The sequence below is a fragment of the Manis pentadactyla genome, chromosome 1, assembly GCF_030020395.1.
Source record: "Manis pentadactyla isolate mManPen7 chromosome 1, mManPen7.hap1, whole genome shotgun sequence".
NCBI classification, from domain to species: domain Eukaryota; kingdom Metazoa; phylum Chordata; class Mammalia; order Pholidota; family Manidae; genus Manis; species Manis pentadactyla.
This window is the reverse complement of record NC_080019.1, coordinates 115764114-115781537: the sequence shown is the minus strand read 5'-3', so window position 1 is coordinate 115781537 and position 17424 is coordinate 115764114. Positions and strand designations below refer to the sequence as shown.

Below are 17424 nucleotides of genomic sequence, written 5' to 3'. Positions count from 1 at the left end.
CCATCTATGGAAATGATCATGAGATGTGCTGGATGATGTTGATGGATTTTCGAATGTTGTACCATCCTTGCATCCCTGAGATGAATCCCACATGGTCATGGTGTATGATCCGGTGGATGTATTTTTGAATTTGGTTTGCTAATATTTTGTTGAGTATTTTTGCATCTGTGTTCATCAGGGATATTGGTCTGTGATTTTCTTTTTTGGTGGGGTCTTTGCCTGGTTTTGGTATTAGAGTGATGCTGGCTTCATAGAATGAGTTTGGAAGTATTCCCTCCTCTTCTATTTTTTGAAAAACTTTAAGTAAGTGGGTATTATGTCATCTCTATATGCCTGATAAAATTCAGCAGTGAATCCATCTGGCCCAGGGGTTTTGTTCTTGGGTAGTTTTTTGATTACTGATTCAATTTCTTTGCTGATAATTTGTCTGTTTAGATTTTCTGTTTCTTCCTTGGTCAGTCTTGGAAGGTTGTATTTTTCTAGGAAGTTGTCCATTTCTTCTAGATTTTGCAGCTTGTTAGCATATAGATTTTTGTAGTGTTCTCTAATAATTTTTTGTATTTCTGTGGTGTCCGTCGTTATTTTTCCTTTCTCATTTCTGATTCTGTTGATGTGTGTAGGTTCTCTTTTTCTCTTAATAAGTCTGGCTAGGGGCTTATCTATTTTGTTTATTTTTTCAAAGAACCAGCTCTTGGTTTCATTGATTTTTTTCTGTTGTTTTATTCTTCTCAATTTTATTTATTTCTTCTCTGGTCTTTATTATGTCCCTCCTTCTGCTGACTTTGGACCTCATTTGTTCTTCTTTTTCCAGTTTCAATAATTGTGACTTTAGACTATTCATTTGGGAATGTTCTTCCTTCTTTAAATAGGCCTGGATTGCTGTATACTTTCCTCTTAGAACTGCTTTCACTGCGCCCCACAGAAGTTGGGGCTTTATGCTGTTGGTGTCATTAGTCTCCATATATTGCTTGATCTCTATTTTAATTTGGTTATTGATCCATTGATTATTTAGGAGCATGTTGTTAAGCCTCCATGTGTTTGTGGGCCTTTTTGTTTTCTTTGAGGTTGACGTTTTAAGCTCAAAGACTTAAACTGATAAGACCACAAGTCAAAAATATCACTCCCTAACTATGAGATGCAGACAAGGGACTCATCAACTCAGTTTACATAACTCAAAAATGGGGATAACAATGCCCAGTTCATAAGGGAGTGATAAGGCTTAAATGAGGTGCTTATAATTAACTTAAGCAGTAAATGTGGTTTAGGAAAGTTTCCAGCTAAAAACACTGTGATGAATGTTTTTTTGGGTGTACCTCTGAAACTTTATTCAACTGCATCAAATAAAATAACTTGAGGGATGGGGAGAAGAGAGTGTTCAGTGGAGTGGAATTAGAGGTATACTGTATTCCTTTCCTGTCACAAAATGAGTTTAGGGGGATGGTGAATGGGAAAAATGGCATTATCTATAGGGAACTGTTCAGAAACCTTGATAACAGTAGTAACAATTTTCCTATGTCACAGTTTTTTGTTTTAGTTTTAGTTTTATTTAGTTTCCTAAAGAAGTTTTGACAAGGGAAAAATATTAAATCTTTCTCCAAATAGTTATTAAAAGTTTTAGTGTCCCTTCAGTTCAAATAGTCCTGCTATTTACAACTATTCCAGCAAAAGGTGCCACTTGGCTAAAAACTGAATATGAATAATGAAAATATGAATATGAATTTTAAAAATTTTGATGTTGACTTTCTTTTTAAAGAGCTAAAATATTGATGTTTGGAGAAATCTGGATATCTACTTCAAAGGACAGTGTATGGTGGTTTCGACCTATACTCAAGCATTTAACAGGAGGTGGTTTTGACCTTACTCCTATACCCCTTTCCAAAGGATTCATAGACTCCTCCAGTTGGAATGAAACTTAATGGTCATTTAATTCAACTTCTACTCACTGTACTCCACCCAATAGGAATTTTCCTTTACCATCTTGCCCAGGAGTAGCAGCCTGACCTGTCTTCTCATGAATGTCTAATCATCATCTAATTATGCCATTGACTTTTCTCTTTTCCCCTTCTACTTCTTCCAACAGCAATTAAGAATCCCTGATATATCCCTCAAAAAGGAAATCTGAACTTTTGTTAGCAACTCTTAAAAAATCAGGGCCCTTTTATGAGCTAGTTAGACTCTTTCAGGGGGTATAAGAGGTGAATTAGTTCTAAAGTTCCAGACTATTGCTTTTCATGTTCACTGATTTCTTTTCCATCCCATTCAAGCAGTGGACCTTCATGAGCTCTTGTCTAAGTGCTCAGGAAGCATGAGTGTTTTAGGGCTGCTTAGGATTTATGGTTTTGTGGACAGGAGCTCATAGAGCAAGGGAAGTTACCAGGTTCAAAACTAATTCTTCTGGCTCAAAACCCTTTGTACTAGGTCACCACACTAATAATATCTGATTTAACCCTTTTATGATTTGGCCTCTAACACTGCTAATATTTTACAAAGATTACTCTGATCACATGTTTTCTTTCTCCCTAAGAGAAAAATAAAAACCTCAAAACCTCTTTTTCATTTTTCAATAGTTTTTTTTGTTGTTGAAAGCACTTAATTTTCTGACAACTGTTAATACATTTATCTTAGATTCCATAGAGGCAATTGTTCTTAATAGTTTTGCAACAAAGAAAGTGACTGAAGTGTATTTGTTTTGTAGTTTAAGATTGGATAGTCTACAGATGTATACTGCACTCACCAGTTAACCAGAACATAGAATTAGAATAGCCAGTTCCCTAGCCAAGCGAGATGACTGTAGGGCTAGATTACCCTTTTCCTAGTGGTATAGAGGCTCAGCTTCTTGCCCTTTCTCACCTAAAACACTTAGCTTACCTGAGTCTGAGGGTGGGAAATACTGAATTCCTGAATCCCAACGCCACAGGGCAAGAGCCTGTGTGTCTATATTAAAGGGCAACCTATACTTGACTGTAGGTCTTAATCTGCTTTCGATTAAGATGAAAAAGAATGAAATCATGGTCCTTACTGCCTTCCTTACTCTTGTTTTTAAGGCAGACTGAGAGTGTTGAAGGCTCAGACCTGCCACTCATGCACACTACAGATGTAACATTATTTTTGCTGAAGGGGTAAGTGCACCCAGTCTGAGTAGTTTGTTGCAGTGAAAGTGCTCAAAGACACAGCAGTGGGGACAGGGCAGTGATAGGGCTGAAAATGGGGATCTGGGCGTGACAGCAGGGGGGGATTTGAAAAAAGCAGGAGTCATATTTGTGTTTTTTTCTGTCACCTGTAGCCAGATGTGGGGTGGATGGGAGGAGGGAAGTGCAGGAGGAAAACAGACCAACTGGGAGACGGCTGTAATAGTTCTGGGCAGTGAGGATGAGAAATGTCCTTAAGTGTACCTAGAGAAGCTTGATTTCTTTTTTAAAATAAAGGAACCATAAGAATGTTCTTCTTTTCTTTAAGTAACAAAGAGTTGTTTTCTTATAACCAATCACTTCCCTAAGTTATTGTGTAACTGGCGTTTTTTTAAAAGCATGGCACACTTTTATGGGTTTCAAAAAGAAAGATCCATATTTGTTCAAGACTGAGCCAAACACTGGGTGTCTTTTTTAAAAGAAAGAGGAAAAAGAACCCTTCCCTACTCTTGACTACCTTGCAAAGGAGAAACAGACCATTCACCTTCCTGGGTGGGGTACAGGGTCTGCAACATTAACAGACTACAGCCAACAACCGTAGTGTTTTTCCCAGTCTCTGGGGCTCCCTGTTCTCCTTTTTCTGCTAGATGCTTGGCCCTGTGCTGAACATGAGACTAGTGAACAAGGAGCCTGTCCTTGAGGAAATCACCAGCTAGAGGGGGGATAGTGCCAGCAAATAAGTAATTACAGTAAAAAGTGAGCTGTTATAAAGCTAAATTCTGCCAGGAGGTATCCTGTAGGTGTGAGCTGGGGTTTGAAGGGCACACAGAAGTCCCTAACATAGGAGAAGCAGATGGGCATCCTGGATACCCGGACAAGAAGGCATAGTGTCCAGATGATGCTGTGGGAGTTAGCAGATCTCACAGATCCTTATCACTCCTGATCCCGAAGATCATCTCTCAGGATACTCTCCCAAATGACCTGACTAAGGTCCAGTTTAATTGGTTCTACTCTCGTGATCTCCATTTCCCTTTTTTAGTTCCTGGTTCTTTTCCTTCCTTTCCATCCTGATCTCAGATTAGAGCTGTTACACACTAGCTTATTAGAGATTATTTCTCCTAGAATCCTGCTTAATGACCATTCTGGTTACTAAATTGATTGCCTGATGTGCATTCTTTACATGAGATATTACAGGGTAACATCATGGTTTTAGACCCATTTAATGAAGATTTGGGATAATCTGGACTGAGCAGAGTTTGACTATTTATGGATTAGGAACAGAGTTTGCTAAATAGATTAATATTCTGTTAAAGAAAATTTCAAGAATGTCTAAACTAATTATAGAAAAAAGTGAGGTGTTTGTTTTTTGTTCTTTTTTTAACTTAGTAGGTTCTACTTAAAATACTTTTAAAAAGTTAATCTAGTATATTCTAGTATATTCTAGTAAATCTAGTATATTCATGAAAGCAGCCCTAGTAGGAGTTTTGTTAATTTTTTAACGCTAGTAAAACATGAACATACTCTCTTTTTAAAAAAGCAAACAAGACTATGTCATAGCTAAAATTAAAAAGTGTATGTCCCCTTTCACCAACCAAACTGCATGCAGCTACCTTTTTCTATGCATTTACAGGTACACATGTTGAATAACATATAGTTTTGTTTTGTGCTCTTAAAAAACAGTTTCAATCTAATCTATAATTAGGCCTCTTCCTGTAACAGCATGCCTTGGAGAGTTCCCTCTGACTGCACACATACATCTAATTCATTCTTTTTAACAGGTATATAATGTTCCATATTGTGGCTATGCTATGGTTTAGTTACCATTCTCCCTAGTGGTGGATATTTAGATTGTTTGCATTCTCCCTAGTGGTGGATATTTAAATGTTTAGATTGTTATTCACATCTCTTTGTATTTTTGCATGAGTTTGTTCTAACAGGATTTCTACCAGTAAATTCTTGGTTAGAAGTTGGAGTCAGTGTTTGTATTTGGAGATAACAAAAACATTTTTCTTTAGAAATATCAATTTTCTTGCAAATACTCAAGCCTTTTCTGTAAATCAGCTTGTGACATCTTATGTGGAGCATTCCATATAGCCACTATGTGGGATGGTGTGAGAGGTTTTATTATAAACTATTGCCAAAGGCAGTGCCAGAAAAGAGGCTTCATAGTATAGAGATAGAAGATGGTTCTTGATTCTTTTTCCTCCTTCTTATCCTGATACAGAGGTTCTGTAGATTGGCTTGCATAATCACTTAAGCAGCCCTGATAAAGCATGAATACATTGTCATTTTTAAAAACAAGATAAGACAGAAGTATATAGGATCTAGAACAGAGGGGTGGCTCCCTTACAGTCAGTAAAAAATGATCGGAGAAAACTGGAGCCCTTCGTTTACTTCATTGTTTCCCTGTTTCCTCTGTCTGTGTGCCTCTCTGTCTCTCTCCTTTTTTCTACCTACATGAATTACAACATTTCTTTCTGGGGCTAATGCCCAGATGAAAGCCATGGAGAAGCATGGAGCTGTGGATAGCCACTATTTGGTACCTCTAACACCAGAAGGAAAGAAAAAATAACGGGGGTACATGCTGTACACTTTTTACACTACATGCCTTCTCTTGCAATTCTCCAGAATGGCTATTCATGAGATTTCAATGTCAAGTCTTCCCATTAAAATGTCCTCTCTAATATTTAAATACTGACTTGTGTTTTCTTTCCAGGATCTAACGTGATCTCAAAAGATAGAAAAATTCTTATCCTCATATTTTTAGTCTTGTTTTCTATCTAAATATAATGCCTAAGTAAGAAGAAGAAATTATCTAAATCACTAGTAGTTCTCAGACAGGCAGGATGTCCTTCCTTTGGTAGGAAATTGAGAAGGCAAGTCTGCATTTAAACTGTTTCTCTAGCTAGTTTGGACTTCTTGGATTTGTTTTTTATTTTTTCCAAAGTAACTGAAAACTTTAAAACATGATGCTCCTGATTCAGTGAGAATCTCTTGTTGATGCCTCAGTAACCACAGTAAGAAGTGAACTCAAATTAAGATCTTAACCCTGTTTTTATTATTTGCTGAAATTTATGTGCTGAAGAGTTATAGTCTGTTTGTATTTTTACAGGAGTAGGAAAATTCAGATTCGAAACATCCCTCCTCACCTGCAGTGGGAGGTAAGCCAGTGTCACTTCCGTATTTATCATCTTCCTGCTCTGTTTCCTCACCTTAACTTTTTAATGGTTAAAAGGACATTTTCTCCCCCTTTCACATTTAGGAATTGGCAGTCCTTGGACTTTTCCCACAAGGTCTCTGGGTCCTGTTTCTTCTCTTTTCAGTACCCTAATGCACATAATCTGTCATGCACGTGGGGTCACATTTGTCACTTTCATCATGCAAGATGGGCACTTTGAGCTCTCATGTCTGCCTTCACAGCCACCAAGCAAATGAACTGTGAAACAAAATGTGTAGCTGGTTTGTGACTTTTATATCATGAGTTCGTAAAAGATTTTTACCTTTCCAAACTATGATTTTAAAGAAAATCAAATCAGTGGAAACCCAATACAAACAGAAGGTTCATCATCAGTTTTAGCAGGTTTTTTGTTTATTTTGAATTAGTTGCTTTGAGTAACAGTTAAGATATTTTCAGAGTGGCAAAATTTCTTATAAGATTGCTACCTCAAAATAAAAGTAGAATATGAGGAGGGACCTTACTGCATTATTTAAAAACAACCACCCGATGCTTTGTTCCCCAACCCAAACAAAATCAGTACTGCCTTAAAGGAAACAGAATGTTTTGTCTAACATTTTTATTACTTAAAAATCACTTTATTATGAAAAATTTCAGGCATACATATCCTATTGCTTTATAAAATAAGGAGTTCCTTAGAGAAAAATAGAAGGAAGAAGGATTAAGTCTTCCAGGAAGGAAAAGTGAACCTTGTACCTTATTCTGCTTTTCATTTCAAGAGCAGTAAATGGGTGAATTAAGAGCAGAATCATGATGAATGTGATTGTTTACAATTATTAAGACTGATTGTGCTGTGTCATCTTGGTGAACAGATTACTTGGGAGCCAATAAGCAAATGAAAGTCCCATGTATTCATTTATAACTTTTTATGGAAGACCTGAAATATCAACTTAATTAGATTATTGCTGTAACTCTCCTTGCTCTGCTTTAATTCACTTACTGGGGGCTATCATCGTACCATTTTTTCATGAGTATGATCTTCTCATTCTGATATTGAAAATTCTTTTTCAGGTGTTGGATGGACTTTTGGCTCAGTATGGGACAGTAGAGAATGTGGAACAAGGTAATAAGTGAGGAAATTAGCCCATTGGATTTTGAGGGGGCATATCTGTTATTTCATATAGGCTGGGTCAGATCCAGGGAGAAATAAGTTCATGTTCCTTTGAAACAAGCTTCCTCTCTGTACGAGAGACATTGAAATCTTTCTGTCTATCCACATCTGTATAATTTATTTTTTCAAGGAGTATGATTTTCAGGCTGTTTTATATTGTGTAATATGCTCAAGCACTAGACAAATGCTGTCAGGCTGGGGTAAGCTTCATTCACCTGGAAGTAATTGATTTTATACTGTTGAACTTTTCTCTTCTTGCTAAGAACAACAGATCCCTCATGTCTTGGACTGAGTGTTTCTCAAGGAGTAGGACTCTTGCACCAGTGTCCCCTGCGGTGCTTGTGAAAATGCAGGACTCACTGCAGACCTGCAAAGTAAGACTCTTTGGAGAAAGCATCTGTACCTTAAACAAGCGCTCCCAAGTGATTTTTGTGTGTATGCAAGTTTGAGAGCCACTGTTTTAGGAACAGTGTTGTAAATGTCCAGAAAAAATATACATACTCTTCTTCCTGCTGCCCTCAATATCTCCAAAAACATGAAATGCTGTGATTTTAAAAAGAAAAGAAGAAGGTACCTTTTTTAAAAAAGCTGATATCTTATGTAGCTCTTTAAAAGTCCAAGAAAAGTATAACCCAAGCTCCTGATATGACAGGCAGTACCATGTAATAAAGATTATTTTTGTGTTGGCCTAAAAAGCAAAATGTGAATTTAGTCATTTACTGACTGTGAGCTCCTAGAAAAGTCAGTTATCTACACAATCCACATGTGTAAAATGAGAATAATTTCTACCCTTTCTGTATCACACCAAACAGTTGTGGCACCCAAAGAGAACTGGAAAATATTCGTAGACAATGGAGTCCTACATAATCTCAAGGGATTGTTAAGGTTCACTTAGGAAAAATCAGAGAACGCTTTTTTCATATGTAATATGCTCTATCTACCAGTATAATTAAAATGATCATTTTAAAGCCGTGATTATTCAGATATTCTGAGCTCCATGAATATTAAAAATACTCAGTTTCATGGTGCTGACAGCCCATGCCCAAAGGTGAAGGGAAACATCCCAGAAAGAAGACATAATTTACAAGGACTTTATTTCTATTTCTTGTTATTTCTGTCAACATGGAAAATAAGACATTCTAATAAGGATTGGATATGTAGTAGGCAAGATGGTCTTATAGACATGAACCTGTGAGGTTACTAGCTAAGACCATGTTATAAATTCAGGACAATGTCATGAAAGGAAGAAATATTCCAGGTCCCTGGGGCAGGTTACAGCTGCTAAGGCACCTGTGACCTGGAGACCAGCCAGTTTCCAGCTGCTTCACAACTACAGGAGAGAAGCGTTGGGCTTTTGTTCTGTTTCATCGGTGATTCCTGATTCAGCATGAAAATATTTTCAGTAGAGTTTTTTAGGAAACTCTATAGAGCTTTCATGTCCACTGAAATAAATTATTTGAATGGAGCTCAGTTCTTTCTAGAATCACAGAACTGTCTGATTTCCAGAAGACAAATGTCTTTGAAGAAATGAGAATCTGCCTAAGAAGTGAGAACAAAATCTGAAAACCTGACAATCCTTGTGGCTAGCTTTATTCAGGAGGTTCAAACCCCACCCTGTCTGCCTTTCTGGGAATCTGCATCCTCATCTGTAGCACTAGAAAGCAGCAATAGGAAAGCTCTGTACATACTGTGTGTTAGCACTGAGAGGACGATTACAAGCTGCTCATCCCGTTTTGCTCTATGAGGACTCCTCTGGGTAAGTGTGAATTAGAGAGCTATACAAACATTCCTGGGCAGAGGCCAGGGCTGGGCTCAGCATTTATGACATGTGAATCTTGGCAGCAGTGAGAATTGTGTATCCCCTCCCTGTAAAGGCTGCAGCTACTTTGAAGTTAATAGATAACAGTATTTTCTTTAACCATTTTGAGACTCCTTTAGGAAATTATGAACTAGAAAAATTCATATGTCCATAGGTTTGAATCTTTGAGGGGTAGGTGAACTTACAGAATTCCTTAAGCTCTCAAGCATGGACTCAAGATTTAAAAATCCCTACACTATAGGGTTTTATTATTACTTTGAAAAGCAGCTTTATTATGATTTTCTCAAATGCTGTTAACTCAAGTCTCCCAATAAGCTTAAATGTTTCAAAGGGAAGATTTGATTTAGTTATGTCTACTTGTTTTGGAAAAACCAATATTTTTGTTTAAGTTTACTGGCTGGACTGAGAAAGTTTTACCTTCCCTTTGGAAATTATTTTTAACTTCTGACTTTGGAAGAAGAGCAAATATGAACTGAGAGAAGCCAACTCCCAAGAGTGATCCTAGTAGCCACTTGTAGAATTTATGTGTTTCTCTTCTTCAGCCAGATTTGGAATTGTCAATTTTCTTTATTTATTGTATGCAGTTACTGGGTTTGACTCACATAGTCAAAGAGTTTAGTCAAAGGGAAACAAAAATAGTAATAGTTCAGTCTTATCAATGAATGAAGTATTAAAATACTTTATTATTTTATATGTATCCAGTTATTTAAAAATAAATGCAAATCATAACAAACTCATACTTTGATAGTGGGACAATAAATTGATATAAACTGGTAGGAGAGTAATCTGAAAATAGGCATTAAAAGGCATTATGTTCTTTTACCAGTTTTCTTCTGTGATTTTAGCCTAAATTAATTAAGAAGATCACAAATCAAATTATTTTTAGCAGCACTATTTAGTTGTTCCCAAATACTGGGAACAATCCATTTGTCAATAATTGAGGAATGGTCAGGCAAAAATCTTGGCACATTTACTTACTGCAATTTTATGTAGACATTAAAAATGAAAAAATAAGACTATATGTACATATACACATGCAAAAGTGTTTATAAAATGAGTGAAAATACAACTTTGAGTTGTATATACATATTGTCATCCTATGAATGCTCATTAATAAAGATAAAGATTATAAAAACTATAGAGTTAGGCTGATGAGTGTTTTTGTGCATTTTTCTGTAAAGTTAATTTTACTAACTAAGGTCCAGAGGGTGACAGCTTTTTTTCTATGACAATGTAGTTTTTGCTTCTTTCCTAGTCAACACAGACACAGAAACTGCCGTTGTTAATGTCACATATGCAACAAGAGAAGAAGCAAAAATGTAAGTGAATTGAGGCTTGTTTCCTTTTTAAATTTTTGGAGTTGGGGGTTATCTTTGAAGTCCACTGAGTTTGGATTTGCAAAACTTTTCTGAAAATCTTTGACATATCAGTGGAGCCTCAGGGCATCTGTGCTACCTTTGAAATGTCAGTGGATCTCCAGGGCATTTATACCAGAATATCTGTTGGTTGTACAGATTTTATCTTGAGAAATGTTGGCCTTGTGCATCAAAACTGAGGTGGGAGCTGCATCTTGACATGTCATGAAGAGAGGCACCAGCTCGGTGACACTGTGTCCCCTAGACTTTGCTTTGCCAATCCCTGGGAACCACTTTTACCTGAAGCTTCCTCTGTGCACCTTGAGGAAGAAACACAAGCCTATGTCTATCCACATTCATTGAAGTGATCCTAAAACATCAGTTTTTCTTCTGTGTGGTACTGAAAAGGAGCAGTACTCAATGCCATTGACATCAGGGAGACCTGTCTGGGAATGGCTGGCTAATCAATTCTACCCCATTCATTTCTTAGTTCCCATTTGTGACTACATTTATTCAGTGATGGTTAGTTTCACGATTGGCTGTTAGCACAATGGGATTGAGTTTTTTAAAATACAAAAACAAAAACCAGGCTCCTTTTCATAGTAGGTCCTTAAAGTGCCTATCAGGTCCTGGAGATTAGAATTATGGTCACACACAGTCATGCTTTATAGATGTGTCATTAACCTTGGTTATTCATTCTAAGATTATAGTTTTACTTCCTTTTCAAGGTTTCAATACACATGAAGACATACTTAACTCATAATAATAGTTTTTAGAGTTAATGTTTTACTGAAAAAGGCAATAGTTCATTGCTCTTGACTTTTGCCACACAGATGTAAGGAGGATGTATATCAATAACTCACCTTTACAGTTCTTGTCCAGCTGCCACTTAGATAGGGTCTCTGTATGTGATATCACTTTGTTGCTTTTATTGAATTGAAAAGATGCTGCTTTAAAATAAATTCACAAACCTTAAACATTAACCAAGGGTTATTATTTTCACATAATGCCAAAAACATGTGAAATAGGGTTAATATTTTTACACACTGCAGAAGATGTGAAAAAATTGTTCCACTTCATGTATGATTTTTAAAATGCAGTAGTAGGATACCACTTTATTCCCCATCAAATTGATAAATATTTTAAAATAATAATAATACTCTGTTTTTGAGGGCTCAAGGAAATAAAAGCTCTCTTAACTGCTATGGGATTGGAAATGTTGAAACCTTTTCAGACGGACACTGGACAATGCTTAATAAGGTTAGAATGCTACATATTCTCTGACTCAGCAGTTCAACTAGGAACTGCCCAGTGTGCAAAGTTACAGTTGCAGAAATGTCCATGGCAACATGTACATAATAGTAAATGATTTGGACATATTATGTGTGTGTGTGTGTGTGTGTGTGTGTGTGTATCTAACAATAGAATCAGTTGCAAAAACTATGGTAAATCAATAGAATGTTAAATAGGCTGTAAACTTAAATTGCAGGATACTTAATGACTTGGAAAATGTTCAGAGTATCTTTTTTTAAAGATTAGATAATATGTATAATATTCCATTTTTATAAAAAATTTATATGTAAGAAAGGAATGATCTAGGATAGACTAGGACTTTTTTCTTATTTGTGCTTATCTATTTGAATCTTCAATAATAAATATGTATTATGATTAAAATGAGAAACAATGAGTCATAATTTTATACCAGTATTTATAAAGTTTTTGATGAGGGGGATAGAGCCTTGAGTGTTTAAAAAAGCAGAGAGCATATTTGTATTTCAGATCTGACCAGGCCTGTCCAGTGTGATTACTTGTTTAATTGTTCACTGTGAGCTCCAAAGGGCGCAGAGGTAGCATCGGTCTTGCTTGCCTTCCTCGCTGCCTGTCCCCAGTGAGGCTTAGCCACACTCAGAGGCAGCTAGTGAGCAGGACCGAACGAGCGTGTGCGAGCCTGCAGACTTCTCCGACGCTGCTCTCTAACAGAGCTCCCTGCCCCTGCTGCGTTTCAGAGCCGTCGAGAAGCTAAGTGGGCATCAGTTTGAGAACTACTCCTTCAAGATTTCCTACATCCCGGATGAAGAGGTGAGCTCCCCTCCGCCCCCTCAGCGAGCCCAGCGTGGGGACCACTCTTCCCGGGAGCAAGGCCACGCCCCCGGGGGCTCTTCTCAGGCCAGACAGACTGATTTCCCGCTGCGGATCCTGGTCCCCACCCAGTTTGTTGGTGCGATCATCGGAAAGGAGGGCTTGACCATAAAGAACATCACTAAGCAGACCCAGTCCCGGTACGTGCCTCCGGGCTCCTTGCTTCCTTCAGACGGCCGGGCGAGCGCTGGTGGGTCCCGGCCGCCCTCGGGTCGCTGTCACTTGCCTCGGCAGTGGGGCTGTGCTGTTTGGACAGAACGACTAACAGACTAACATGAAGCCAGAGGCTTACTGAGCTTTCATGCCGGGGCCTAAAGGTCACACCCTGAAAGCACTAAAGGTTCATAAAGAAGGTACTAATGACCTCACAGCCAAGAATTGTTCTCATAAGCTAAGGAATGCTTGTGAATGAAATCTATTTCCAAAACAACAGAGGTATAGGGCTGACGTTTGCTGGATCCCAGAACTCACTCACCTTGGCTCTTACCTCCCCTCCCTAGTCAGAGCCCTGGGTGGTAGTTGTCCTCTACGTGGTAGAGACCACGTAGGTACAGTAGCTGCATTGAAGAAGTGGGTGAGTCTCTGCCATACTGAGCAAGAAATAAAGTACGTTAGAGTGTTTAGTTTTCTGTCTGTTTAGAGACTGAACTGATAGTAAGAGATACAGTGGATAAAATGACTTGTGGGGTTGTTGATTTTTGTATGTCCGTAAGACCACAGCATCATGATACGATGAAGAAAGCAGGGGACTGAAGTCATGAGATAGTAGAGAGGGCAAGTATTGTCTGGTGTTCCCTTTGTTTTAAAATCAGCCCTTTTTTTTCCTTCCAAGTTTGTTTCACTGCAAAAGTGATTTTTAGTTATAAAGAGAGGCAGAGAGAGAGGGCATGCCTCTGTTTTCTATCCACACTTAAATATATAAAGTTTGCTTGAATTTGGTGTTTGGATTTGGATTAACATGTGGCTTTTAAAAGCTGCAATCAGTTCAGAGACTGGCACTGTGTCGCTGTGCTATATTATCCTGCTCACTTTACTCTTCACTTCTATGGTCACTTGAAAAGCTCCACAAAATACTTCATTTACCACTGGCTTCATTACCAAGTTGGCTTTGTGCCTGTGTCCCACAACACTCCTGTAATAAATATTTCCTTCTAAATAAGTGGAGCTGCAAATAATTCAAGTTGGGCACAAGAACCCCAGCACTGCTTGCTGCCTTCTTGGAGAATGGCACTGGTTGGAAGCGTGCTAGTGACACTTTCTTGTCTGTGTCCTTGCTGTACTTTGGCTGGTGCGATGCTTTCTTGGTCTAGGATCCTGTCCCAGATGGCATTGTGTTATGGCTCCTGACTCTTTTCCTACAGGGTAGACATCCATAGAAAGGAGAACTCTGGGGCTGCAGAGAAGCCCGTCACCATCCACGCCACCCCAGAGGGGACATCTGAAGCATGCCGCATGATTCTTGAAATCATGCAGAAGGAGGCTGATGAGACCAAACTGTGAGTTTCTATGCAATGTCCAGATCACTCATCAGAGAATAAGAGTAGGTTCTCATTCATTTAACCCAAGAAGTTGTTTAAAAGCTGTAAATCTATTACTCAGAAAAGGGAGCAAGGGAGGGATTATTTTTAAGAAATTTGTTCCCAAGGAGAAGACAGTAGGAAATAGATATTTTTATATTATTGGTGTTTCTCCCCTTGTATGTTTTTCTTGGTAATCCAAATGCTTCTATTACTCACTGGTAGTAATTACTGGTAGGAATGTATAGACCGGTGTTATCCAGTGCCATGCAATGATGGAAGTGTTCTATAACCACACCGTTCAATACAATAGCTGCTAGTCACCTGTTGCTACTCAGTGCTTAAAATGTGACTGGTGCACTGGAGGAACTGCATATTTTATTTTAACTCAAATTTAAAGTCACGTGTGGCTGATGGCTATCATGTTGGACAGTGTGTGTATAGAATGTACACTGTCATCAAAACCATCATTAACTGTTCTGGCAAAATGGCTTTTGCCACCACGATCCCAAACCATTTGCACTCTTTTAAAATTGGATTACATTTCCATAAGTAGTAGAAACTGGTATCCAAGTGGCTACTTTGTTCCTCTTTTTTTTCTTTATCTTGCCCCTTCTTTTCTTTTACAAAATGCTACTTAAGATTCTGGAGTGTTGCACAGTTTGAATGGCAAACACAGTTCTTATTAAACCAACTGACTTAGTACTATAAATAAATTAATGGTAATGGGATAGACAATATAATAAAAAAGGCTCTATTCAGTTTGGCAAAATGTACTCATGAGTGAAGGCAGTTTTATAGAGAAGCACTGAGTGATAAATTGAATGAAAAATTAATTTAGCAAATCAGGTAAGAGGGTTCTAAAAACAAGAATATTAAAGTAGTCTTTAGAAGGAAAACATTGCAAATCAACTCTCAGATTTCATAAGGGACTCTAACCTTTCACTTAGGAGTTATTTAATCTGTATGGGGCCATTGAAACCCCCCAAATGCCATATGAAGAAGTAGCCCCACCTTCAACCAAGTTATTGAGAACTTACTTATAAATAATACCATCCTTGGTCCTTCAACCTAGGTGCAAGCAACTTATAAATCCAAAAAGGCAGATTTATAAATTGGATTTTTAAATTTTTGTGTAGAGCCAAGATAGGAGTTTGAATATCTTTGAAATAAATACTTTTGAGTGCCACACTGTGCTAAGCACTGTATTGGGGTTGAGGCAATCATGAACAAGACCCAGTTCCTGCCTTCATGGAGTGTACAGTCCACTGGGAGAGAGTCACTAAAGAAATAATTACACCACTACATAATTAGGCACAGCTATATGAAGTGCTATAGTGGAAAACGACTGCATGTAATTGGAGGTCCTAATCAAGGTTTTAGGTAGACAGAAAGAGATTTGGGGGTTTCAGAGAAGGCCTCTCTGTGTAAGTGACTTTTAAGTTGAGCCCTGATGGGGATGAGTAGGAGGTGGAAGGTTTAGGAGAAGAGGGATCCTAAACTTTCTTTTAATTCATTTAACAAATATTGATGGAGCACCTGCTATGTAGGCCAAGCACTATTCTGTGTGCCAGTGAGCAAAGCTGACAAAAAGCTCTGCTCTCTGAAAGTTACATTTAATGGAGCTTCTTCAAGCATCTGTTTATTTTAAGGCAGTAGTAATGCATCTGTTAGATGCTTTGGGTCTCAAGTAACAGAAAACATAACAAGTGGCTTAACAATAAGAAACAATCATGTCATGGAACAAGAAGTCCTGAGGTAGAGTGACTCCAGGGTCAGCGGAGCCATGGGCTCAAAGACCCACAGCCTTTCTCTCTGCTCTGTCTTCCTCAGGTGCCTGAGAGTCCCCTGGAGATGACAGCATGGCTATAGATATTTCAGACCTTGTATCCCCACAGAAAAATACTCCTAAGTTGAAAGAGAAGGCATCCTTTCCTTTTTTCCTTTTTTTTTTAACAAGTTTTTTTATTATGGTAAAAAGCACATAACAAATTTTACCATCTTAGGCCATTTCTAAGAAGTTTAGTATAAATTAAATTAGTTTTAGGTCTACAACATAATGATTTGATATTTGTACATGTTGGAAAATGATCACCACAGTAAGTCTAGTTAACATCACTCACCATACATAGATACACAATTTTTTTCTTGTTATGAGAACTTTTAATATTTACTCTCTTAGTTTTCAAATTCACAGCAGTGTTATCAGCTGTAGTCTATGCTGTACATTACATCTCCATAACTTATTTTTTTTATAACTGAAAGTTTGTACCTTTGACCATACTCACCTATTTTGCCCACCCCCACTCCCAACCCCATCTCTAGCAACCACCAATGTGTATTCTGCGTCTATGAACTTGTTTGTTGCTTTGTTTTTTTTTAAGATTCCATATGTAAGTGAGGTCACATAGGATGTCTTTAGTTTATTTCGCTTAACTATTTTTAAGTGCACAGTTCAGTAGTGTTATATATATTCATATTACTGTGAAACAGATCTCCAGAACTTTTTCGTCCTGCAAACTGAAACTCAGCACCTGTTAAACAACAACTCCCCTTTTTCCTTTCCCTCTAGCCTCTGGTAGCTAATCATTCTAATTTCTATTTCTTTAAATTTGACCACTTATAAGTGTAATCATATAGTGTTTGTCATTTTGGGCCTGGCTTATTTCACTTAGCATAATGTCTTCAAAATTCATCCATGTTGTAGCATGTGGCAGGATTTCCTGCCTTTTCAAGGCTATATCCATTATATGGATATACCACATTTTGTTTATTCTTTCATCCACTAACAGACATTTGGGTTGCTTCCACTCTGTGAATAGTGCTGTTATGAACACAGGTGTACAGATACCTCTGCAAGACTCTGCTTTCAATTCTTTTGGATATATATCCAGAAGTGAGATTGCTGGATCATATGGTAGTTCTATTTTCATTTTTTAAGGAACTTTCATACAGTTTTCCATAGCAATTGCACCATTTTACAAGCCCACCAACAGTACACAGGGGTTCCAATTTCTCCACATTCTCATCAACACTTGTTATTTTCTGTCATCGTTACAGTAGACAAGCTAATGAAAAAGATAACATTTTGTATTCACAGTAGCTTGTGGTTTTTACTTG

The 17424-nt window shown here is 37.8% G+C and overlaps 1 protein-coding gene across 4 annotated transcripts in view; it reads left to right on the top strand.

The window, feature by feature from the left end:
• Positions 1 to 17424, top strand: part of IGF2BP2 (insulin like growth factor 2 mRNA binding protein 2) — a 166421-nt gene that overhangs the window by 118246 nt on the left and 30751 nt on the right. For all 4 annotated transcript variants that reach the window (XM_036875292.2, XM_036875291.2, XM_057500853.1 and 1 more), the window contains exons 3-7: positions 6241 to 6289; positions 7375 to 7426; positions 10549 to 10612; positions 12655 to 12927; positions 14149 to 14283. In XM_036875292.2, coding sequence (XP_036731187.1) covers positions 6241 to 6289; positions 7375 to 7426; positions 10549 to 10612; positions 12655 to 12927; positions 14149 to 14283 — 573 coding nt within the window. The remainder of the gene's footprint in view (positions 1 to 6240; positions 6290 to 7374; positions 7427 to 10548; positions 10613 to 12654; positions 12928 to 14148; positions 14284 to 17424) is intronic.